Source organism: Pinus tabuliformis, chromosome 2_1 (genome assembly GCF_031772625.1).
Source record: "Pinus tabuliformis cultivar Carrire ecotype Pingquan chromosome 2_1, CPIR1, whole genome shotgun sequence".
Classification (NCBI taxonomy): Eukaryota; Viridiplantae; Streptophyta; class Pinopsida; order Pinales; family Pinaceae; genus Pinus; species Pinus tabuliformis.
In genome coordinates this window covers 971,861,426-971,887,222 of record NC_142299.1, presented here as the reverse complement: position 1 = coordinate 971,887,222, position 25,797 = coordinate 971,861,426, and the positions used below count along the sequence as shown (strand labels likewise).

Genomic DNA, 25,797 nt, shown 5'->3' with positions numbered 1-25,797 from the left:
TATGGACAATGTTATTTTGATGAAATTCTTAAGTTTTGTGATGTTTTTTTCTCATATTTATGTGCACTTTAAGTTGATTTGAGAAAATTCATTTAAGAAGGACCAAGAATAAACATAAGGTTTATTCATTAAGATATTGTTGCCACATAAATTTTAATAAGAATAAATGCATAGTAATACATGGAAGATAATACTCGTCATTAGAGGACTTATCGCCACGATTCATGTATCTATTACTTAATACAGATTATCAATGGTTTTTAAGTTGAGACATTAAGTTTGGAAGTATGGACCAAGTGGGAGAATGTTAAGCTCCATTAATTTTGCACAATTGCTGCCTACAATTATGGAATTTAAATTGCAGTCTTTCCTTAACTTATGGAAACCAACTGCAGTAGTTTCCTTAAGTTAAGAAAATCGACTGCAATTACTAAATTTATTATTGGGAGCTACTAAAGTGGTCCATTACTTTGATTCGAGTTCTCTGCCTTGATCTGTGGGACATCTAACACATAGCTATTAGAAGCTTGATGGAAGCTTAGCTATAAACTCATCTGTTTGGTCCCCAAGCTTTGATCTCAATCCCCTTCAGTTTTTCACACCATCTAGCTGAGATAGCAGAGCTTGGAAGTGCCTTCAGATTTTCTGCATTCTTTTCTTTTTGCTTGCGCAGCTGGAGCGTGGTTTTTTCAGAAAGAAGTTGCATCAAGAGTTTCACCAATGGCTGGAGGTAATTCGTATCCCTGGGCATTAAGTTTTAATGATTCTTTGAGTTTATTCCGCATGTAGAATCGCTGTTATAAATTTTCTAACAATGGCCACCTGGTTCTCTTCTTCTAAGCATTTGCCGATTCTTCTGTTGATGAATTTCCTGCATTTGCCGATTCTTCTGTTGATGAATTGCCTTAGACTTAAAGTTCTGACTAGAGGCAAGCAACCCATTGGAGGAAGTCCAACGAACAATAGTTTCCGAGTACCCTCTCTGTATATCTCCTCTTACATAATCCATCAAAATTCGTCATTTTAATCCGTTCTCTTGTAACATGTTGGAGAGACTACAACTAACAATAATTTGCTTCTATGCTTCCTCTCTGCCTCCTGTCACATGATGCTATGAGTGTTAAAGTAGACTTTTTAAGTGCATGACAAATTGATCGTTGTAGTTAATTCTCATTTTACCATACATGACTTCATGGATCATACAGGATTTACCCTTGCTCTCCAGAGAACCCAAAAGTAATATTTCAAAACTGAAAATAGTTTAGACGATTTGCAAGACTCGTAAAATAAAGTACATGAAAAATAGAACCGACCTGAATGAAATTGTTGGCTTCTTTCAGTAAAAAGTCCTGATACTGCTCAATGTTCATCTGTGCCCTTCGCATTTGCAGTGTAAAGTAGGTGACTACAAAGTCGTTAGTTCCCATGCTACATATGAACAGAGCATCTCTTATAATGTCTGACGCGTTCTTTTCTCCAACCACATCTTCCAATCTCCTCTGGTAATTCTTGAAGTGCTGCACTTGCTTCCATAAAGGCAATCCAGACTGCAAAACATGGATTATATTGGTCAGGATCAAATACCGGGGCTGATGTTCAACTAATTGGAATTCAAGTTAGCGAAAAAGGATGATGAGGGTGATAATTAGAACATACGGAGATCTCGTCCGTGAGATTGTCATACCTAGATCCTCCTGAAGCAAAGCTTACACCCGTCATAATGTCCTGGGAAGTTAGGTTAGGATCTAAATATGTTGGCAACGTCTCTTTTAGTCCTAATGCTGCAGCTGTACATGTACCAGCGAAAATATATTGATTGTGAAAAATCACTCACTTTTGATATATAATTATAATACGTATGGTTATTCATGAGCTTACCGACAAAATCCGTTGCTAGTCTTCCGTTGGAAAACCTTCCGGTGGGCTTATGATCAATGAAATCCCTTCCGTAAGGAGGAAAGTTGCTCTTAACTAATGTCAGCAGATAGTCATTGTTGCCTGCGTCCACCGTTGAATCCCCGAAAACAAAGAGTGCCGGGAACACTGGTGGGCGTGTTATTTCTTTTGACTCGTTGAAGGGAATGAGGCAGACGATGAGAAAGCAGGGCAAAAGTACGAATGAATTGAGATGAAACGCCAATGCCATTGTTCGCGGCTTTTCGTAGAGGAAGGCAAGCAAAGTATGAAAAGGGAAGCGGGGGGGCTGAAATGGAATGGATATGAATTGCGAATTATCAAGTTTCAATTTATAGGGAGCAGGAAACATTGATAACAAGAAACCCCTTTCATTGATAATCAGAGTTGTCATGCCTTATCAATTAGAAGGGTTGGAAAAGGTGGGACCAATTAAATGTGATGTGGACCAAAATGTGTGGGATCTCAACTTAAAGCAATAGTCCAAAAGAATGGGACTAGTTTTCGACAAAGCGTCGGCCAAATGTGCGGTGGACTTCGTTGAGCTGGAAATGCGTGGGCCCAGGGTACGAACGAACAGAGTTGTTCCACGGAGAGCTATGAATAATTGAAATAAAGGATTATTTTTAGATAATAATGGGATTCGGAAAGTAGGAACAGTTTGAAACGAAGGATTCTTTTTAGGTAGTGGCCAGGGTTTGATCATCGTTAAAATTTTGCCAAAAGATGTTAAATGAAGGGGGCCCCATTCTATATTTGGTTAAGATATACATGAACGAAAGAACAGAGTGCTTCCACCGGCACCGGTACGTGTGGGGTAATTGCAACGGGTATTTTTTTGGATAGTGGTAGGCGAAAAGTATAAACGGTTTGATCACGTTTGAAGTTTAGCCAAAAATATCTTAAGTGAAGGGCCACCATTTAACTTATTTTTGTTAGATAAGTTTAGTTTTGCGTCAATTTCAACGGGTATAAAAAAATAAGTTTCACAATTTTAATATTTCATTTCATATGCTTAGTTTATTAGAGTTTTAAAGGTATAATACTACAACAAGAGAGCCACTGTCGTAGTGGTAGTCCTTGCTGGGGTTGAGAACTTGGGGCCGTTAATCCAAATAAATTATCGAGCTACAACCCAACTGTAGTACTTTCCCAGATTTTCTAAAGAGGGAGTTTCTAGCTAGAGGATGCACTGTGCTGGAATCTATAAGGGAATGAAACCTAAAGTATTTATTGATATAAACAATATCCCAGAGCTACAGGTTATCAACAGACTGGATTCTGCGATTGAGGTTGGAGCAGCAGCAACAATTGCCAAGCTTATCGAAGCTTTAGAGGATAGAAAAAACGTTGATACTGGTGTATCAGATCAGGGTAAGGTGAGTTGTAACAAAAGAATAGTATTGAAGGGAATTTCCGATCACCTGAAAAAGGTCGCTTCTGGATTTCCATACAATATTAGAACTTAAAACTACCAAACTTAAATTCAACTTAGTCCTGGATAAAAAGAATTCAATATTAGAACTTAAAACTACCAAACTTAAATTCAACTTAGTCCTGGAAAAAAAGAATTCAACTTAGTCTGAAAAAAGAATAAACATAATAAAAATTCAAAATTCATAAAATAAAAACAGAGAAACAACGAATGGAATAATAAATTAAATCAAACCTCCCTAATGCCTATGAATTGGAATTGCGTTTCACCAAATTGATATTCTATGTGTTCATAACTAAGTTGCGCATTATAACGAATAAAATGTTATTTAAAAATTCCAGGTTGATGATTTGATGTAATCAAAAGTGTTCATAACCAAGTTGCACATTATATGTAAGTGACAAAAGTGCTTTGTCTAACCAAAATTATAAACTACTAACTTCATGCGCCATGTGGACCCCACATGAAGGCCACGCGCCTTACTACTCAGTGCCACAAAACGACCATGCAAGACATGGAGGATGCCACGTGATTACCTGGAGTCTCTCTGTTGAGCTTGATTACCTCGATTTTGATTCCATGGGGATCTCTCATTCCAATGGCTTGTTTCATCATTTCCAGACTTTGTTTTTACAGGTATTGTCATATCAGTTTATGCATCTTTTCCTGCTTTTGCATTTGTTGGGTTGCATCTCTGTTTTCAACATAATGAATGCTTTTATTTTATGTGTATTCTATGTTGCTTTAATTCTATGTGGGCACCATGTGATGAATCTCTTCCACTTGATGATTTTATAGAAATCAGTCTGCTCTTTCTCAACATGAGAAATGTGGGTTTTGTTATGCCATAGCTTGCAAAGTATGCTTGTTGCAATGAAACCGATCTATCAGATATTACCGAAGTTTAAAATTGGTCTTCAAGGCTAGGTTTTTTCTAATCTCATTTGAGTAGAGTGTGTTTGGAAAAAGGGCAGTTAGTCCAGAACATGAGATTATGCATTTCACGTCTTTCATAAAACAAAATTGGTTTCAATTCTGTGATAAACTCGGGCTATCCATGAATTCTCGTTTGTGAGAAAACTTATTTGATGTTGTGCGTCGTCTTTGTTTTTGCGAGAGCTTTGTGGCAGATCACGATGGAAATGCTGATGATATTTTGATGTGAAGAAGCTCATTCGACCAGACTGTCCCTCATATACGACGACGAAGAGTATAATGAGAATAAGAAAGAAGTGTGTGCATAAAGCCCTCACTGCACGCCCAACAAAATACAGACCATAGAAATGAGATTTTTGTGCGTGGAGATGACCCCCTTGGACATTCCAGTAGTCCTAGATGAATAAAGCAGCATGGGGATCATTGGCGCTGCTCTAGCTTAGCAGCTACTCCAGTAAAGTTGAGGAATGCACTGCTAACCACCCGACGCACAATGGGTTCCACATCTGAACAAATAGTATTGTAATAGCCCACTTGAAGGTTGTCGCTTACTGCAGCCCCAGCTAAAGCACAAAATAATACAGCAAAGAGGGTCACCTTATGGCACAGAGTCTTCGCAAGCCCATGCAAAAGTTGTAATGGATGTAGAGATGTACCTTTGCAAAGGACACTTGGAGTGCATGCAGAGATGTCACATACAAAGTAGTAATAAATCACCACGTTTTACACTGTGGGCCCACAAATTTACCATTTGTCTAACTCTTTGGGCCCACTACCCTACAACTTGTCTCACATGCAATAGCTCGGTATTAATTGCATGACACTATTTTTAATGCTAGCAGCAATACATGAATCTTGTCATTTTTTTATATATACAACGTGTTATTTCCTATTGTTCTGTTGTAAGATTTCTTAGATTTGTTCTCTGGAAATTTCTTGTACACCTTCAGGAAATCTGCTCGATTAAATTGTAGTACTACCTCTGTCAGTTGCATTTGATGTTAAAGGTGTTCTTGGTTAGTTTAATTACGTGGATTTGCTGTCTTAAGCTCTTGTTTGCCTCTTAATAATGGGTCCGCTTCAGTCTGGTCTCTTGTAAAATATGAGTCGAACGCGGCATAAATCTCTGAATCATACTTGTCTTTTATGGCTTCGATTTGCACAGAGGGAGGGTTTCTCCTGGGCTGAGAGTTCACTCAAGGTGCGCTCTATCCACCAGGCCACCCCTTTGTTCTAAGGAACATCACGACTCCTCTTCTTTTGTTTTTCTTGTTTTGCTCAGGCTTGCAATGTTCAGGGTTCCTGACTTTTATATGTTCATGTCTACCTATAATACTTCCGCCCAGGGTTTCATCCCGGCTTCTACGTTAGGATGCTTATGTGTTTTGTACAGGCCCCTCTTGAAGGTCTCGGCCCTTATATGTTAATACCATCCACACGGATCTGCCTGCGTAGCCCCTGCTTTGACTCGGATAAAATCCACATAAAGGCCCTCATAATTTCTCTGGCAATAAAACTTTCTAGGAGAATGAAGATTACAAAGGCCTATTATTACTACAACAATGTTTTCTTGTAATAGTTTATGTTTTATCAAACTCCGTTATTCATACGGATAACGAGTTCCATAACTGGATTTGAGTTATGGAACTCTTTTAATTCTACAGTCCTTGTAATTTTTGTTAAGACATAATTTAGAGTATTTCTTATTTCTCTGCAACCAACTAATTTTTCTGATAGATTATAAATTCGCAAGCTATTATCACATTACACAGATACTATACCTCCTAATAGAATAAGAATACAACATCCTTGTATTTCTGCAAACAGTGAATTCTCTGATAGGTTATAACTACCAGTTTATCACTTTTCTACAGGAAACGTAATTTCTGACAGAATTATAAATACAGAATCCTTCCTGTTTCTACCACAGTGAACCTTTCTTAGTTTAGAATTACCAAATTAATTTATTTCTACAGATACTGTTTCTACCACAGTGAACCTTTCTTAGTGTAAAATTACCAATTAATTTATTTCTACAGATACTGTATTTTTCTATTGAGTTATGAAAATTACTAAACCCTTATATCTCTTCAAACACTTAGATTTAAGATATGCTATAAAACCCTTATATCTCTTCAAACACTTAGATTTCAGATATGCTATAAATTGAAGAAAAGAATCACTGTAACTTTCACAAAACAAAATTGGTTTCAATTCTGTGATAAACTCGGGCTATCCATGAATCCTTGTTTGTGAGAAAACTTATTTGATTTTGTGCGTCGTCTTTGTTTTTGCGAGAGCTTTGTGGCAAATCACGATGGAAACGCTGATGATATTTTGATGTGGAGAAGCTCATTTGACCAAATTGTCCCTCATATTTTGAAGCTTTTCTCCAGGTGAGTTATTCGCAACTTTATCTTGTAAAAGTTTTTCTGCTGGTGAAGTGCAGTGCTTTGTACTATGACATTGCTTCCCTCTGTTCCCACTTGGAGGATGAGCACCCTTTTGAATATAAAGCCGCTTTTGAATATAAAGCTACTGTAAGTGTTTTTTCATAATTCTATTTTGTTTACTTCAAACCAAAGATTTATTTTTCAGGAATATTGCAAATCATTTCCAAAGAAATACCAGAAAGAAAAATCATTGCCAAAGAATCGTTTCCAGAGAAGAATAGAAATCGTTTCTTAAACAACTACTATGCCACCGGTTTGCTTACCTTGCTTACCTTGTTTTCTGTGGTGCAGGTGCAAATGAAAGGAGTCCCCATTTCTGCCACTCCTCCATTGCTGCCACTCCTGCCATTGCAGCCACTCCTGCCATTGCAGACTTCGACGAGGTTTTCAGAATGAATTTATCTAGTCTGCTGAAGATTACAAGTACATCTTCAAAACTTCGATGCAGATTAGTTCATGATCTGAAGCATGCTTCTGTGTGTTTGCTCTAGAATAAATTTATCCAGTCTTCTGAAGGTCAGAACTTCAATGCATTAAGACACTTGGAAGAAGCCGTGGCAGTTGTAGAAAAATCCGTGGCAGCTGTACATGCAGCATCAACGGTGATGGTTACCTGATGCGTGTTTCTTACTAGTTATCCAAAGTTTTGCATACAAGCGAAAGTTACTTTGGATATCACAAAATAGACAAAGAAGAAATGCAATCAGAACTTTGGATAAAAACGCTTTGTACATCTAAAGTTTCCTTGGGAAACATGAAGTTTCCAATAAGAGGTTGATTTGGAAACTTTGCTTCAAATTTTGGTGCAGCCAAATTGCTAGCGAAAAATTTGGTTAAATATTTGTACGTAAGCGAAATGTTTGGTCAAACAAGTGTTTAATTGTCAGTCAATGTTGTATTGAACGCTATAGTCCCTGCTATGTCGGAGGCAGGGACTAATAAGGCTCTATATTAAGACCAATTTCTATCATTATAGTCCATTTTCCCATGGTCAAGGTTTTTTTTGGGCATAATGAAGTTTTGCATCACATTTGCGTCGTATTAGTGTTGTTCTTATGCCAGATGCATGATGATAAAATATTAAAAGATTTGTTTATTTTTCTTAAATCATGTTTTCATCTATTTGTATTGTCGTTACATCATTATAATTTATCGTGCATTAAATAAATCATTTTTACTTAAGTAATGTTTTACTTAAAAATATATATCATATATTATGTTAGTGTTTTTGGTATAAATCTATTTGCTATAAAATTGTTGTCATATTTGCATAAAATTTTGATGTTATTATTGCAAATACTATGGGAAATTTGAAATTTAAAATGGGTGTCTCAAGGTAAAGTATAAAATAATAGTTAAAATAATAATAAATAAGAATTATGGATGTTCAAACAAAAGAAAAGAGATTTGTTTTTTTAATATTGTTTCCTCTTAAGTTTATTCAAATTTCAAAGAGTAGTCATTTATTGGATCTATAATTATATTTTGCATCAAGTTCTTATTTTACAAAATTTTAATAAACACAATGAGATAAACTGGAAATATATGGAAAAAAATGTGTTTTTTTTAAAACAAAAATTTGTGTTTTTCATATATTTCTAGTGTATTTCATTATGGTTCAACCAAAATTATGTTCAATGGGGACTAATTAGATGAAAAATATAATTGTGCATCCAACAAATGCCTGCTACTGAAATTTGAGTAAACATATCAGTACATAAGTAAAAAATACAATTAAAAAAAAACACTTTTCTTCCTTTCCCTTAAAAAATATTTACTCCTATTAGTTGGCATCATCATCTTGAAATCCTAAGTAGTAAACCTAAGATTTTGATAACTACATCTTCAAATTCTTTAAGTAACACATGATCTTCAATGCATGACACCTTATTCCTGGTTTCCTCTTCCATTTGATCTACACAACTTTCGAACCCGCTGTCGATCCTAGAGACAGTCTCTGGATTTCAAGGAGACTGGTGCCTAGGACATCTAGATTTGGTGCATCTCTTATTATTCTTCGAAGGATTTAGAGCATCATTTTTTATGGTATTTACAAATTGAATTTAGTTAGTTCAAAAAAATTCGGAAAGACAGAGTCCATGAGTTCTTTATATATAGGAGGTACTCAGTGATATAACATATCAATCAATAGTGGCCAATATCATCTGAGGACTTACAACTCGTTTTGTTTTGATATAGATGTGACAACAACAGAAATAAAAGAAGAAACCCATCATATAGAGCTTGTGATATCAAGTATTCTACACATATCTGGATTTAGAAAGAAATGATAGCCAAGAATTATGGTTAATGCTAAGACTCGTGGAGTGCATTTAAAGATTTGAATTCCACAATCTGTACAAGCATTCTTCATCAACAATTTGATTTAAATGAACCTGTATTTAAGAGGAAACACATCTAACTTCTACTTAACATGAAGTCTGAGAAGAACATGAAACATTTATGAAAATACTAAGGAGAAGAGACATATTGGAATCCCAAAACATAGGAATCACCATTGATATTGCATTAATATTCTGAGTAACATATACATCGAAAGAACCAAAACATTGCAAAAAAAATGCATAGTTCCTTTCCAAAATCATGAACCTTTCTTTCTTTATCAAAAGCTACATATATAGGTCTCTTTGGACAGAGATAGGCTGCAAGAGAGATATTCCTTCAGTTTATTTCCAAAATCATGAACCTTTCTTTCTTTATCAAAAGCTACATATATAGGCCTCTTTGGATAGAGATAGGCCATTAGAGAGATATTCCTTCTTGATTTGGTTCATTATGCCAAAACATGTCTCAAAATTCCAGCGTGTATGAATGCACAATTGTTTTAACCATAATGTATTGATATAACAAAGAAAAGTAAAAACCATAAGTAAAAATAACACTAAAGTAAATGAAATGCCAAGGCTAGCATAATTTGGATGATATACAAGAACGATGAGATGATGAGGCCTGGTGAGGAGCATGCAGAGCACAAGGATTGACCATCAAAGAAAAGTAAAAACCATAAGTAAAAATAACACTAAAGTAAATGAAATGCAAAGGCTAGCATAATTTGGATGCTATACAAGAACGATGAGATGATGAGGCTTGGTGAGGAGCATGCAGAGCACAAGGATTGACCATATGTACAAGTGGTGGATTCACAAATTGTTAACATTGTTTCCATAAGGCTAGAGAGGGTTGAGGAGTAGAACTGAACTGCCTATAATTAATATTCAAATCAATCACCCCTGAGTAGTCCAACCTGCGATGCAAAAGACTCCTAACCATCCCGAGTAGCTGAAATTCCATCTTTAAGAAATTTACCATAGTTGTACCCTTAAGAGTGGTTCTTTTCTCGTGAGATGACCTTTCCCTGCTTTTAGCTTCTATCATTTTCTAATTGTATTGCACCTAAGGTAGTACTTCCACACGAGGCCCCCAGAGGTTAGGTAACCCATCCTGTATGATCCTATCAAACTCTTCACTGAAAGAAGCCACGTCCTATTGTACCCTGATGATGCTCTACTCTGCTCTAGCTTTGGCTTCTTCTTTCGAAACCACCTTAGAGATCTCTGCCACTGCATTGACTCTATCACTATGTCTATTGCTCTCAGCTCCTCGGTTGGCCTCTCATTTAAGAAACGAATAAATTTCATAGAAAATTGGGAGTTCCTTATACTCATCTCTTTAGAATTTGTTATTTTTGATTCACACTCCGCACTAATGACCTTTTGATCACGTATCAAAGTCACATGTTCCCTTTCAATTTAGCCTTTAGTTTAGTTATCCATTGTGTTGCAGCTTGTAGGTCTTTAGTGACCTGTTCAGCATTGGTAATTGAGGTTTGCTATTGTTTCAACTTCTGAGCTAGCCAGGCTTTGGCAGTATATAAATCCCTTTATGTCTTATTTAGTTCACCTTCAGAAATCTGAAGCTCAATCAGAGCCTAAATGAGGCGATTAGTGGGCTTCTGGGGATGTTTTACAATTCAGTCAGTTTTCTCCAATGATAATACTTTATCTTTACTGTTTGTCAACTCCTTCATCAACTTGTCTTTCTCCATCTCAACCTATGCCAACTCCTTTGTCTGGACATGTTCCCCACCATGCATCTTTAGCTTATGCCTTAACTCTTGATTTTCCTTTCGAGTTGATTGTAGAATGGCTTCTACAACTGATTGGTCATCTTGGTTGATACCCAGTTTATTTATCGACTCCTTATATGATTCTTTATAGAGATATAGAGCTCTCGAGTTGGCCTTCTCTATTTTCATTTTATTGGAGAGTTTTCCTATATATGTCTCAGCTCTATTGATAGTCATGAGGTTTTAACCAAAATCATTATATAACATTTCCCCAACTTGCTTGTGTAGGTTGACCTTATATGACAAAGGTACAATGGCTAAGTTCAGGGAGAAATCCAAGTTCTTGAACTGAGGTCCTGCAAGAAAGATATGCACTGATGGGTGTTGTAGTGAAATTCCCCTTCTCTAGGTCCATAGCAGCTAGTAGTCGAGTGTGACGAGGGGTTGATTGGGCACCCATTTCTCTCTGCATTTTCTCTTTGAAATTTTTTTTGATGTTGTTAATAGCTTTTCCTAGAGGCCAATTGGATCATGTAACAACAGCATTGTCCTCAGGATCTGGAATGACTACTTCAGTTGTGGGTGAAGCTGTAACTGTTGGTGGATTTTCTAGATTAATTTGAAATCTTGGATGATCTTAAACTGGTTTCTCTAGTTGTATCCCCACTTCCTCTTCCTCTTCTTCCTCCTGTTCTGGACCCTTACTCCTAGATTTTTTATTTATATGTCCTTCCTCTATGTCAGTATCCCCATGCATCAGCAGTCCTATCTGATGCTTTGTCTGTGCTAACTTGGGGACTTGGTCTCCATTTTTGTATTAAGAGTCCATCAATCAAAGTTAGTTTTCCATTCAATTTCGGGCTTTGAGTCATGCACGTAAGTTGATGCTTTAATCTTTTCTCTCCTTCGGGCAATGATGCCTTGGGGATCGTAATGCCAAGTGTCTCCCTTTTCAAGCTCCATGGATTCAAGTAGGGCCTCAAGTATTTTGAAAGTCTGCCATGTGTTTACCACAAAAGGACCTTCTGGTTGTCCCATTTTAAAAATGTAGCCTTTCTTTGCTGGTACAAAATGAAGCAGGTCTACACTGAGGATCAGTCAAATGAATTCAAGGGTGAAGATCCTCATATGCATGGATATTGGAAAACGATATGGATGAAGTTCACAACTGTAAACCCGAATCTCTATGTAATCCTCATAGAGGTACCAGTCTCCTATCATGGCATCCTTGCTGAGTTGGAGGAACTATTTTTTTTGTGGGAATATTCTGGGTGGCGGGGTTCCATGAATGATCTGGTATGCAATGGCCATGAAGGTCAAGATGAATTGGGAATACCCGCCTAAGTTGGGCCTTTTTCTGACAGAGATATTTTAGTTAAAGACAAAATTTTGTTTCTTATTGGGAGAAAACACTTGAAGATCCAGACATTGAAATTCTTCGACATGGGTATACAAGAATAGGTAAAACATAAGGGAATAGTAGTGAAAGTAATAAGAAGGAGGGAAATAATGGAGCTGAAAGCATATGGCAGTAGATAGGTAGAGTGGGATGTTAAGTAGGAAGTCAGGCTACTTCATCTTATGCAGAAACCCCAAGATGGCTTTATTTATTATTTGTGAGCTATCTTCACCCATTAAATAGGCGATTACAGCCAAGATGGGCTGAAAGGATTTCTTGAAGAAGGTTATTGGGAACCACTCTTCTAAGGGAAGGGATTTAATTTCAAGGGCGAGGATTTGGTTCAGGATGGATTGTTGTTCATCGGGAGGGAGAGTAACGAAGTGATGAACCAAGGTAGTGTCGGTGAACGACTGCATTGTGGAAGAAACAGGAAAAATTAAAGCCCTTTGGATCAAGGTAGGAGTTATTTCCAGGATTTTAGTCCCTAAGGTAGAAACAAAGTAATTCTTATCTTCTTGGTATGTTGTGGCTAGCCAGGATATAAATTGAGGGAAATGATGAATATAAGGTGAAATTTGAAAATATAGACCGAAGTTAACAACCCTAAAAGAATCTTCCTTCCTCCATGGTTTGCAAATAGTTCACAACGGAAGTTGGCGAGTGAAGAAGGACAAGCAGGGTCTGCAATTTCACTCTCAGCATCTACCAAGGGTTTGACACCAGTAAACTTGGCCTCACAGGTTTTGGGGGTTGTGGGTGCAATTTGCTTGATTTTATTGAGAGAACAAAGGAAAAATATAGGTGGTTGGGGTGTTAGGTTACCTGGAGCCTGCAGGAGTGACTAAAAGTGACTTTGGGGAGTGGTTCCTATAAGTTTTAGATACGCAGAATGGTAGATCCTATGCAGGTGACCAAGCAGGGATATTCTTGTTGGGACTCTATAATAGCTGTCGGGAAGGGAAATTTTAGGTGGCAGGCTATTGTATAGTAGAAAGGGCATGATTGTCCAAGTGGCAGGCTTAGGGATTGGAGCAAAGGATACGTGTTAGTTAAGGGTTGGTTGGTAGACCAGGAAGTGAAGATCAAGAAGTGGGAGCGAACCAACATGTTTTAACTTTACCTTTAGGCCCCTAGGCCTTCAATCATGAGGAGCCAATGGGAGGAGCCCATTTGGTCGATGACCCCACCATGCTACAATAGGGAGTACCCTGGACGGAATGAGCTCTCTACTAGGCCCTATAACCAATCAGGACCATTGAATCACTCTTTGACCTTTCAACGTTGGTGCTGCTTAGCCTGTTAATCCTCATGCAAGTCACACCGTTTTAGTTGGTTTTACGAGCACCGGGGGTGTTGATTGATGGCGATCATGGTGAGGGGAATGCACCCTTTAATATGTTCTTAAAAGAAATTCATCAGACCTCTTGATCACCTTGCGCCACTGTTAAGAACTAACCTATGATTCGTTGTGCCATGGATTAAGCGCTGAGAGAGGTTAATACTCATGACTTCTTCGAAAGTGATTATTCCTTATTTATTCTGGATGGTCACTGCAATATTTTCAATCTCTGGAGAAGCATATGAGGTCCATAGATAACATTGGATCTGACTAGGGATGGTGTAATGACATCAATACACTGAGAACCTACAACTTGACATTTTCTCCTTGGGTATGGAGTCTTGAAACAAAAACTTCAGGAAAAAAAACGACAATAACTTTGAACACATAGAATATTTACACACATCACACGGGTATTTACAATGAATTAAGGGAAAGTACCTTTAGTGCTGGAAATAGAGTTTGAGGAACTACCCATTTACTAGTAGTTCCAGTGACTCTCCTTCCAGGTTTTCCAGTAGAAAAGTATTATTTCCTTTTACTTCAAAGATTCTGAAGGGGATGAACCACAATTGATCAAACTTTCCATGTTTTCCCTTTTCGTCCCTTCATACATCCCACCATAAGACCAAATCGCTAGGTTGAAGTGGCATGTCCTTCGCCTTCTTGTCAAAAGGAGATTTCATTTTATGTTGATAATTCACCAATTTTTGGCTAACTTGCTCTCTACTTTCGTGAAGTTCCACCAATTGATTTATCCTTTGGGTTAAAGAATTCAGTTCCTCTTTTGCATCTTGCAGTATTCTCGTGACTGGCATTGCTAATTTTATTAGGAATATGGCTACTTTTACATAGATTAATTCAAAAGGTGATTTTCCTGTGGATCGCTTAGGAGTAACCTTGTTAGCCCATAGAGCGAATTTTAGCTGAGAGTCCCAATTTCTCTAATTCTCTATGATCGTTTTCTTCAAGATCCTCACTACAGTCCTATTGGAGGACTGAACTAGCTCGTTTCCCTCGGGGTAATATGTAGTAGAATGACCAACTGTAATATTGAACTTTTGATAAAAGGTAATGAATTTGGGTGACTTAAAAACCTGAGAATTATCTGTTACAATCTTCATAGGGAAACCAAATCTGGATAAGGTATTCTCTTCTAGAAATTTTATAACCACCGAGTCAGTTTCATTTCGGGTTGGGACAACCTCGACCCATTTTGTAAAGTAGTCAGTGGCTGTGAGTATTCACTTACGCTAACGACTGGAAGGAGGATGAATTTCTCCTATGAAATCCAGTCCCCACTTCCTAAAGGGCCCTTCAATACACACAAGGATCAAATGGAGGGGAGCTAGCTTCTTCTTTTCAGCAATGACATTTTTGACAAGTTCGGACCTGAGAGTGAACCTCTTGAAAGAGTGTGGGGCAATAAAATCTGGCCTTCATTATCTTGTGAGCGGTGGTTTTCTAGCTATAGTATCCCCTACAAACTCCATTGTGAAACTCTTCCATTACCTCTTGAATTTCAATCTCCACTAGGCACAACAATAGAATCCAGTGGGGTCTTTCCAATAGAGCTAACCATTGGATATGACACATTTTTTAGCATGTACTCTTAATGTTCGGTACTTGGATTTGTCCATTTTTTAGGGGAACCTTGGAAAAAGTTGATAATGGATAATATTTTTATATCAAAAAGGTGTTTCATATTTGAAATGAATATTTTGAATTCAAGTTTTGATGTTCAACTGCTGCATTTCTATTTCATCCTTTTCTGTCAATAAATTAATCTTGAGTGCTTGGCAGTTGGATTTGGATAGGATTTTGGCTAATTGCTTCCCTTTGATGAGATTTGTAGGGTTAATGTCTAAGTCATATTCCTGAATCTTAGCGATCCACCTTCCTCGTTTCCCCTTGTTGTCTCCTTGCACCAAAATATCTTTGATTGTTGTTGTTGGAACATATGCTATAATGTTGGACTGCAAGACATAGACTCTAAATACCTTCAATACCTTGACTAGAGCATAATCTTATTCCTCCAAAATGTTGTACTTTAGTTCAACGTCTCTCAATAATGGACTAAAAAATCTATTGGTTTTTCATAACCTTCCCTATTATTTTGTAACAACACAACAATGATAGTATGAGGGGAAGCAAAATAAAATATATAAAAATGTGTTGAATAATCAGGGCTGACTAACACGGGTGTTTCTGCAAATGCTACTTTGATTCTAGCAAAGGTTTCCCAAGAAGTTGGGCTCCATTTTACCTCATTCTCCTTTCTCGGCATGTCAGCAATACCTTTCACTATTTCAACATAATTAGGTAGGAACCTTCTTACAAAGTTCATCCTTCCCAAAAACACTTGAATCTCTTTCTTATTCCTAGGTAAGGGAATGTGACTAATATCCTCCACTCGCTTAGGATCGATTTGAACTCCCTCCTATGCTACTAGATGTCCCAACAGTTTTCCTTCGCTTAGAGAAAACTGAGACTTCTTTGGATTTAGAGGTAATCCATATATCTTGCATTTTTTGAAGGTGAGTTTCAGGTGCAAGATATGTTCCTCATCAGTCTTGGAGAAGATTGTGATGTCATCTAAATAAACTACTACAAATTTATCTTGTTCTCACACAAATTCTATATCCATGGCCATTTCAAAAGTCACTCCAACATTTATAAGGCCAAATGACATACGGGAATACATGAAGGTTCCCCAAAGTGTGGCGAAAGAAGTTTTTTTTATTCATCTGGGTGTATTTCCACTTGGTTGTATCCTGAAAAACCATCCATCATGGAAATCCGGGCCAATCCAACCACCTTTTGTAATATGTAGTCCATCTTAGGCACTGGGTAGTTGTCTTTTAATGAGGCTCTTCTAAGGTTCCGAAAATCCACACAACGTTATTTCTCCATTCTTTTTCTTGACCAGAACTAAATTTGCCACCCACTCAGAATATCTCAAAATCACTATGATTTCGGCGTGTAGAAGTTTCCTCACTTCCCTCTCAATAGATGGGAGAAGGAGAGGATTGATCTGCTAGAGCTTTTGCTTACAAAGCTTTATTCTACTTTTTAGAGGAATCTTATGCTGAATAATGTTAGTCTCAAATGTATTCAAATCATCATATGACCACGCAAAAACATCTTTATAAACTTTAAAGAGATTTTAATACCTTTGTTTGTATTGCAAGGGGATCCCTTTTCACAATCTTATCATCTGGGGTTCATCCTCCGAGCCAATATTGCAATCTTCCACCTATTCATCTATTTTGTGTTATGTCGACTTTGAGGCTACATCATTTTTATTGAGTATCCTTTCCAGTGGGACTAGGTCGTAAGGGATAATATTCCTCTTCAGTTGCAAGACTTTGTGTCCTACAATAGTTTCTTCCCAAGCAGTTTTCTTTTCTTCTGTCATTTTTTCCTCTTCTTGGTCAATAGTTGAATTTGAAAATTCTCCAATGAATTCTATAAAGCATTTGATTTTCTCATAATCCTCGAATACCTGCCAATGCTTCATGTTATCGGGTATAGAGGGTTTGTATCTAAATTCAACTTCATACTTGAGAAGTGGGTTTTGGGGAGGCTTCATGTTAGGTCCCTATACTACTAGTGTAACTCATTATTGTTATTAGTACAACCCCCTTATTATATTATTCTGACCATGTAGTCCCCATATTGTTATTATTGTGCCCCATAGAAGCCCACTATTGTTATTATTGTGCCCTTACATTATTATTGTTATGTCGACTCTAATTATATTATGACCCCTTAGACTCCTATATATAGAAAGGATGTCTTGTCATTGGTATCATCAAATAATTGTTCATTTGTGTAATGTAAAGGAGATTTCCCCCTCAAAGAAGCTGAATTCTAAGGTGTTGATCTTTCTTTTCTATCTTTTTGTGAGCTAGTTTCATAACATTTAGTATCAGAGCTTTGGATTCTAGGATTTCGCTGCTCCAAACAGGCCATCTTGGCATTTTCGCTATAACTTTTTCACTACAAAGTTTCAGAAGCTAAAATAGAAACCCATTTGAGATGGAATCGGTCTGAACCTCAGGCCCAAATTTCAGATCTTGTATCGCTATATTTTCAGAGATATAATATGAGCAAGTTAGGGTTTTGGCAGACCCCTGAATTACATTCCAAATAGGTGACCTTGGGAAAATCATCATAACTTTCGCTCTGAGCATTAGATTGAATTTCCATCAGAAGTTACAGAAAGAGGATGGATTGTAGTCTTTTAGTTATCATTTTTAGAACCTAAGGTTGAAATAGTGAGACGTGGCATGCCGTACAAGTTGGCTCTACTGAACTAGTCTATAATCATATCATCGTGGGAGATTTGGCATAACTCTTTCTTGGAGAATCAAATTCTGATCAGACTTACGAGGTTAGAAAGAGAACTCATAAAGCTATTACAAGCTGAAATTTCAGAACTTAAAGATCATAAATTACATAGTTACGATCGTTTCAAGTGCAAGCTCCTAAAATCAAGAAAAATCGAGATGAGGAAGTTTGATGGCAAGGATCCGGTAAATTGGATACTACAGATGGAGAAATATTTTGATCTACATGGTGTACCACTGTTACAAAAGGTACGTATTGCATCTTCATATTTAGAACAAGATCAATTTTTATGGTATAGAGGGCTTTGTTCTCGTAAACCACTTGTTACGTGGTTAATTTTCATGGAGGAAATTATAGCACATTATGAGGATACAAAGAGAAACACCTTCTTTAGCCAATTGATAAATCTCAAATAAAAGTGTTCAATGGTAGATCACATTGAGGACTTTCAAAAATTAAATATAAGGGAAAATGATATTCAAGAAAAGCAGATGATTGATGTCTCCATAAGGACTTTAAAGGATAACATTCAACATAAGCTTCGTCTTTGGGAACCCGATTCATTGGAGAATGCATTCAAGTTGGAAAGAAAAGTGGAAAGCAAAATTATGGCAACAAGGAAGTCTACCCCTCACAACTATAAAGATAGAAGTGTTGTTTCTCCTAGCCTTCCAAAACCTGCAAGGTTGACACCACAACAGTTGGAAGAAAAAAGAGAAAAAGGGCTTTGTTACAATTGTGATAACAAATACATTAAAGGGAATAAGTGTGCTGAGAAGAAATTATTTTACATTGATTGTGAAGATGAGGAAGAAAAGGATCAAGAAATGTCAAAAGAAGAGGATATACACCAGGGACCAACCCCAAAGAAAGAACAAATTAATCCGACCATATCTTGTAAAGCATTGGCAAGAATTACCACTCCTCAAACTCTCTAGATAAAAGGACATATCAAGAAGAAAAAGGTTCAAGAAGTGAAAGATCACATTGAGAAAGAAGAAATGAATCTGACCATATCTTGTAATGCATTGGCTAGAATTACCATTCCTCAAACTATCAAGATAGAAGGACATATCAAGAAGAAAAATGTTCAAGAAGTGAAAGATCACATTGAGCATCAAGAAATGAATCCAATCATATCTTGTAATGAATTGGAAGAAATTACCACTCCTCAAACTCTCAAGATAGAAGGACATATCAAGAAGAAAAAGATTCAAAGTGAAAGATCAAATCGAGCATCAACAACAAGTTCTCCAAATTTTAAAGGATAACGCCACTTGGGTGCAGAATCGAATGAAAAAAAAAAAGCAAATAAACATTGCAATGAAAGAAGTTTTGGATGTAGCTGATTGAGTATTTTTACGGCTACATCTCAAGCAAGTTATTTATGAGAAGGAAATGTTGGCAATATTACAAGCACTTAAGAAATGGCGACCTTACCTAATGGGAAGACACTTCATGGTAAAAATGGATCATGATATTCTTAAATACTTTTTAGAACAAAGATTATCTTTAGAAGAACATAAAAAAAGGAGTCACAAATATGTTGGGTTATGACTTTGAAATCATCTACAAAAAAGGGAAGCAAAATGTTGTTGCAAATGCACGCTCAAGAAAGGATGAGAATGTGGAAGCATTGTTTTTTTATATTTCTATTATCCAACCAGATTGGATAAATGAAGCACGGGATGAATGGAAGAAGGATGAAGAAGTGTGGCCACTCATTGAAAAGTTGCAGAAGATCCTAGTTCAAACAATATTGCCAAAACTTGACGAGGAAGGAAAAATCATATTGGAACCAAGAGAAGTCATAGAAACAAGAACCCGATAGCTACGAAGTTGATCAATTTCAGAGTATCTCATCAAGTGGAAGAACATATCCACTGAAGATTCCATATGCGAGGATAAAATTTTTATACAGAAACATCAAGAACTACTCAAGCGTTGAGGACAACACTTTTTGAAGAAGGGGGCATGTTAGGTCCCTATACTAATAGTGTAACCCCTTATTGTTATTATTGTACCCTTACATTATTATTGTTATGTCAGCTCTGATTATATCATGACCCCTTAGACTCCTATATATAGAAAGGAGGTCTTGTCATTGGTATCATCCAAGAATTGTTCATTTGTGTAATGTAAACGAGGTTTCCCCCTTGAAGAGGCTGAATTCTAAGGCGTTTATCTTTCTTTTCTATCTTTTTGTGAGCCAATTTCATAACACTTAAAGTTGTTGGAAGCTATAGTGGGGGAGTCATCCATTTGGTTCCCTTCCTTGGGTAAGAATTGGACTTTGAACACCAAGAAGAAGTTTTCCATCAAGTCCCACACCTCATTTCTATAGGCCCTTAGTTTGGGATGTTTAGTCTAACATTGATTATTTCTTTGCTTTACTACTAGCTCCGAGTCTCCAAATATTGTCAGACATTCAATATTCATATTCCTTGTTGTTTGTAGGCCAAGTAGTAATGCTTCATATTCTACCACGTTATTTTTTTCCTCAAATTCTAGATTAAATGAAAGAGGGATAAAGATAACCTCTAGGGATACTAACAACACCCCTACTCCATTACCTTCTCTAGAATTAGCCCCATCAAAGTATAACTTCCATACTTTTCCTTTGGCTTTGTGTTGATCATCTAATTGGACTATAGGGTGTACCTGAGTTTCTTCTAAAATGATGTCGTACTATTCTAAGAGGTCACTCTCTCTCCTGTACACAGGAGCATTATTCGAGCCCTCAACTTTGGTAGCTATATTTATGAATCTTGACTCTCTATACGGTCTTCTTTCTTCCGCTCCAAAGGTAGGGATGGTGGGATAAGTCAAATATAACTTGATGGAACCTCAAAATTTTGAACCCCGGGATCTTGACAAGATCATGCCAAATCTTGCAGTGATATCTACTACCACAATGTCCATTACTATGCTCTTAACTAGGATCTAAGCCAAGTTCACTACTAGGTCCTTTATTATTCCCAAGAATTTTACTCTCGTAGAATCAAAAGAGTAAAGGTATTTATAGGGTCTAGTTATCTACAAACTGAGTTGATCCATTACAGTTAATGGAATGAGATTATGAGAGGCACCTAAGTCCAGCATACAGTTGTGAAGTAGGAGCTCATGTATTACAAGAGTCACATAGAAGGGTGCAGTAGAGGTATCTTGCTCTTCAACATGAGGTCCAAAAATTACCATAGGCCTTTTTTCTTGAAAATTTAATTAGTCATGTGATGGTGTTGAAGTGGATGGAAGAATAAACTGGGAGACTTGGACTTTATAAGTGGGTTGTTTCAGGAGTTTAGTTAAAGGAACCGAGATTTTAACTTTTTCAAGTTCCCTTGGAAGATTGAAGACATTTGGACATTTCTCCATGCTACTAGATTCTGCCGGTTCTCTTTCCTTATCACAGGCCTGCTTTGATTTTAGGGGTGACTTCTCCTATTTATGATCTTTGGGCTTATAGCAATATTGATTTAATGGGTCCTTTTTTAACATATTTGGGTCTAAGGGTCTTGTTCTCTTGACCTTTTCCTAGAGGACTGAAGATCATATTTCCTATGCAGTTGGGCCTGCATGAAATCTGCAAATTGTTTACAATAGTCACCTATCTTTCCATCGTTCAACATTGCATCCATATTGTTCCCTTCTTCCTGATGAGTTCTCATGTCTTTCTCCTCCTCCAAGAAAGAAGAGTACAAGTTCCCCTGTATTTCATGAGTGTCTTGAGACTGCTGATCTGGGTGATCCTCTATGTACAATGGGGGGAGGAATATGGTCTAGCTTCTCCTTCCTTTCTCTTTTTAGTATTTGTTATAGTTTTCCTCGGTACTGGGGATTAAAGCGGTAATTAGGAACTTGAGTATTCTGTCTAGATATACTTTTATTTTCCAGTTCTAGCTTAACCACTTTATTTGGTAAATTTTTTAATAACTTATCCATTTTTTCCAATTTTTGTTCCTATGACTCTTTTCCTTGATTAGGGGAAGATGCTTCCTCTTTTCCTTTCTTCTTTTCCACATGACCAGCCTTGCCTCTCGACTTTCCTATGGATGTGAAATTGGCCTCCACCTCAAGGGCATCAATTTGGATCTGATGCAACGTGAGAGACTTCCTCTCCCTTAGTGTGAAACCAAACTCAGATTTAAAAGCCCCAACAAAGACTACTTGGGCAACAACCTCGAGAGGCTTGATTTCAATGGGTAGGTTGTTATATTTCTTGTTAAATCTCTTTATAAATTTTGAAACATATTCATTTGGTTTTTTCTTTATGGCATTGGACTCTGTTAGGATATATCTGTGATCTTTCTTTTCTCCCCACTTCTACATAAAGGAATTCTCCATCTCTTCCCAAGTATCAATGGAAGCATCTGGTAAATATTTAAACCACTTTCTAGCCTCTCCACCAAGGGATTGAACAAAGAGCCTCAATACCACATCTAAGTGTTCAACGTTTAAATTCTCTGCAAATGCACAAAAAATCTCTATATGTCTTTGTGTTGAGATCTCATCTTCTCCATTGAATCTGGGCAAGAGTTTAAGGTAATCTTATGGCATGGCACTCAGAGGTTGAGGTAGGTCTAATGGAGCATACTTGTTTAGTAGGAAACTCGACACCGCCATTTGTATTAATGGAGGTGGTGTTAGATTTATCAAAGGTCTCTGTACTATGACAATGGATGAAAGAGTAGATGGAATGAGACTTGTGGATTTGTTTATATGATGAGTATGACTGCCAGTGAAGATGTCTTTTTCCTTTTCAATCTCAGGGGGAGGAGGAAACGAGAAGGAAGGAGTATTAACTGAAACTTCTTCTTCTTTGATTTTTGAGGGAAAGGTATTGTGTATCAGACTGCTTTCGAAAGGATAGGTTAAGACTCTAGGAGTAAAATTTGAGCAATGAATGATGGTGTGCTGAGAGCTGGATGAGGAAGCTTCAAGGAATGAGGAGATAGTAGCATCAGTAGCGGGGGTTTTTTCCTTCCAAAATCTCCTGTATATTAATTTTTCCGGACCAGACATGGATGGAGTTTTTTGTTGAGATGTATCTGAATGGGTGTGGGGTCTCCTAAAAGCTAGGATGATTTTCTTAATATTTGGATAGTGGAGTTTCCAAGGTGATGAATCTACAATCCGGACGTCTTTTCTCACCTTAAAAGAGAGTGCATGAATGTCATATCCCAGGGGAAAAATTCTCTAATACGTCCCTGGTAACGATGCCAAAATATGTTATCGATCCTAGAGACAGCCTCTATATTGCAAGGAGACTAGTGCCTAGGACATCTAGATCTGGTTCATCTCTTATTACTCTTCGATGGATTTAGAGCACCATTTTTTATGTTATTTATACTTTGAATTTAGTTGGTTCAAACAAATTTGGAAAGACATAGTCCATGAGTTCTTTATACATAAGAGGTACTCAGTGATATAACATATCAATCAATATTGGCCAATATCATCCGAGGACTTACAACTCATTTTGTTTTGATATAGATGCGACAACAACAGAAATAAAAGAAGAAACCCATCATATAGAGCTTGTGATATCAAGTATTCTACACATATCTGGATTTAGAAAGAAATGACATCCAAGAATTATGGTGAATGCTAAGACTCATGGAGCACATTTAAAGATCAAAATTCCACAATCTGTACATGCATTCTACATCAACAGTTTGATTTAAATGAACCTGTATTTAAGAGGAAACACATCTAGTAGCTACTTAAGAAGAAGTCTGAGAAGAATATGAAACATTTATGAAAACACTAAGGAGAAGAGACATACTGAATCCCAAAATGTAGCGATCACCATTGATATTTCATTAATATTTTGAGTAACATATACCTCGAAAGAACCAGAATGTTTCCAAAACAATATACAAAGTTTCTTTCCAAAATCATGAACCTTTCTTTCTTTATCAAAAATTCCATATATAGGCCTCTTTGGATAGAGATAGGTCGTTAGGGAGATATTCCTTCTTGATTTGGTTCATTATGACAAAACATGTCTCAAAATTCTAGCATGCGAATGCACAACTGTTGTAACCATAATGTACTAATATAAAAAAACAAAGTAAAAACCATAAGTAAAAATAACACTAAAGTAAATGAAATGCCAAGGTTGGCATAATTTGGATGGTCTTCAAGAATGATGAGATGATGAGGCTTGGTGAGGAGCATGAGGATTGACCATTTGTACAAGTGGTAGATTCACAAATCATTCACACCATTTCCATAAGGCTGGAGAGGGATAAGGAGAAGAACTGAACTGCCTATAGTTAATATTTAGATCAATCACCCCTGAGTAGTCCAACCTATGATAAAAAAGAATCCTAACCATCCTGAGTAAATGAAATTCCTTCTTTAATAAATTTACCATAGTTGTACCCTTGAGAGTGGTTGTTTACTCGTGAGATGATCTTGTGCTATTTTTAGCTTCATCATTTTCTGATTGTACTCATATGGTAGCAGTTGCCCACGATAGGTTAGGTAACCCAACCTATATGATCCTGTCAAACTCTTTATTGAAAGAAGCCACGTCCTTTGTTCCCGGACGAGGATATGCTCTACTCTAGCCCTGTGTTCTTCTTTCGAAACCACCTTAGAGATCTCCATCACTGCATTGACTCTATTTTCTATGTCTAATTGTCTCAGCTCCTCGGTTGGCCTCTCATTTATGAAATGAATAAATTTCAGAGCAAACTAGGAGTTCCTTATACTCATCTCTTTATAATTTGTTATTTGTGATTCACACTCCACACTAATGACCTTTCGATCATGTATCAAAGTCACATGTTCCCACCTGAGATTCATTTCCTCAATGATCTCGTCCCACACCAACTGCCTGGCTTCAAGGAGAGACATGTTTCCCTTCGGTTTAGCCTTCAGTTCAGTTATCTCCTGTGTTGCAGCCTGTAGGTTTTTAGTGACCTGTTCAGCATTGGTAACTGAGGTTTGCAGTTGTTTCTCCTTTTGAGCTAGATGGGCTTTGACTATATCTAAATCCCTTTGTGTCTTCTCTAGTTCACCTTCAGAAAGCTGAAGCTTAATCAGAGCCTGCGTGAGGCAATCAATGGGGTTCTAGGGCTCTTCAGACACTACTACTACCATACATGAGAGTTAATATTCTTTTTCAACTCGGTCACAGTTTTCTCCAAAGCCAATACTTTATATTTACTGCCTATCAACTCCTTCATCAGCTTTTCTTTCTCCATCTCGACCTATGCCAGCTCCTTTGTGGGGACATATTCCCCACCAGGCATCTTTAGCCTATGACTTAACTCCTGATTTTCCTTTTGAGTTGACTATAGAATGGATTGTACAACTGATCTGTCATCTAGGTTGATACATTTTAAGTATCAACTCCTTATATGATTCTTTCTGGAGATATAGAGCTCTGGTGTTGGCCTTCTCTATTTTCATTTTATTGGAGACTTTTTCCATATATGTCTCCACTCTATTGATATTCATGAGGTTTTTACCCAAATCATTATATAAAATTTCCCCAACCTGCTTGTGTAGGTTGACCTTATTTGACAAAGGGACTCTGTCTAAGTTCAAGGAGACATCCAAGGTATTGAACTGAGGTCCTGCAGGCAAGATTGGCATTGATGGGTGTTGTATTGAAATTCCCATTTCATCCTTCTCGATGTCCAAAGCAACCGGTAGTCGAGTGTGACGAGGGGTTGATTGGGCAACCATTTCTCTATGCATTCTCTCTTTGACCTTTTCTTTTCTTTCGTCAATAGATTTTCCTAGAGGCCAACCGGATCTTGTAGTGACAGCATTGTCCTAAGGACTTGGAATGGCTACTTTAGCTATGGGTGAAGTTGTGACTGTTGGTGGATTTTCCAGGTTAATCTGGAATCCGGGATGATC

At 37.2% G+C, this 25,797-nt stretch overlaps 1 protein-coding gene across 1 annotated transcript; it reads right to left on the bottom strand.

The window, feature by feature from the left end:
* Positions 1 to 774: 774 nt before the first annotated feature.
* On the bottom strand, positions 775 to 2,146 carry LOC149203867 (GDSL esterase/lipase At2g42990-like). The gene is made up of 4 exons (XM_089402013.1): positions 1,879 to 2,146; positions 1,657 to 1,787; positions 1,314 to 1,547; positions 775 to 990 (listed from the first exon to the last, which is right to left on the bottom strand). Exons 1-4 carry the CDS (start codon positions 2,144 to 2,146, stop codon positions 775 to 777), a joined length of 849 nt encoding a protein of 282 aa, XP_089258139.1.
* Positions 2,147 to 25,797: the final 23,651 nt, after the last annotated feature.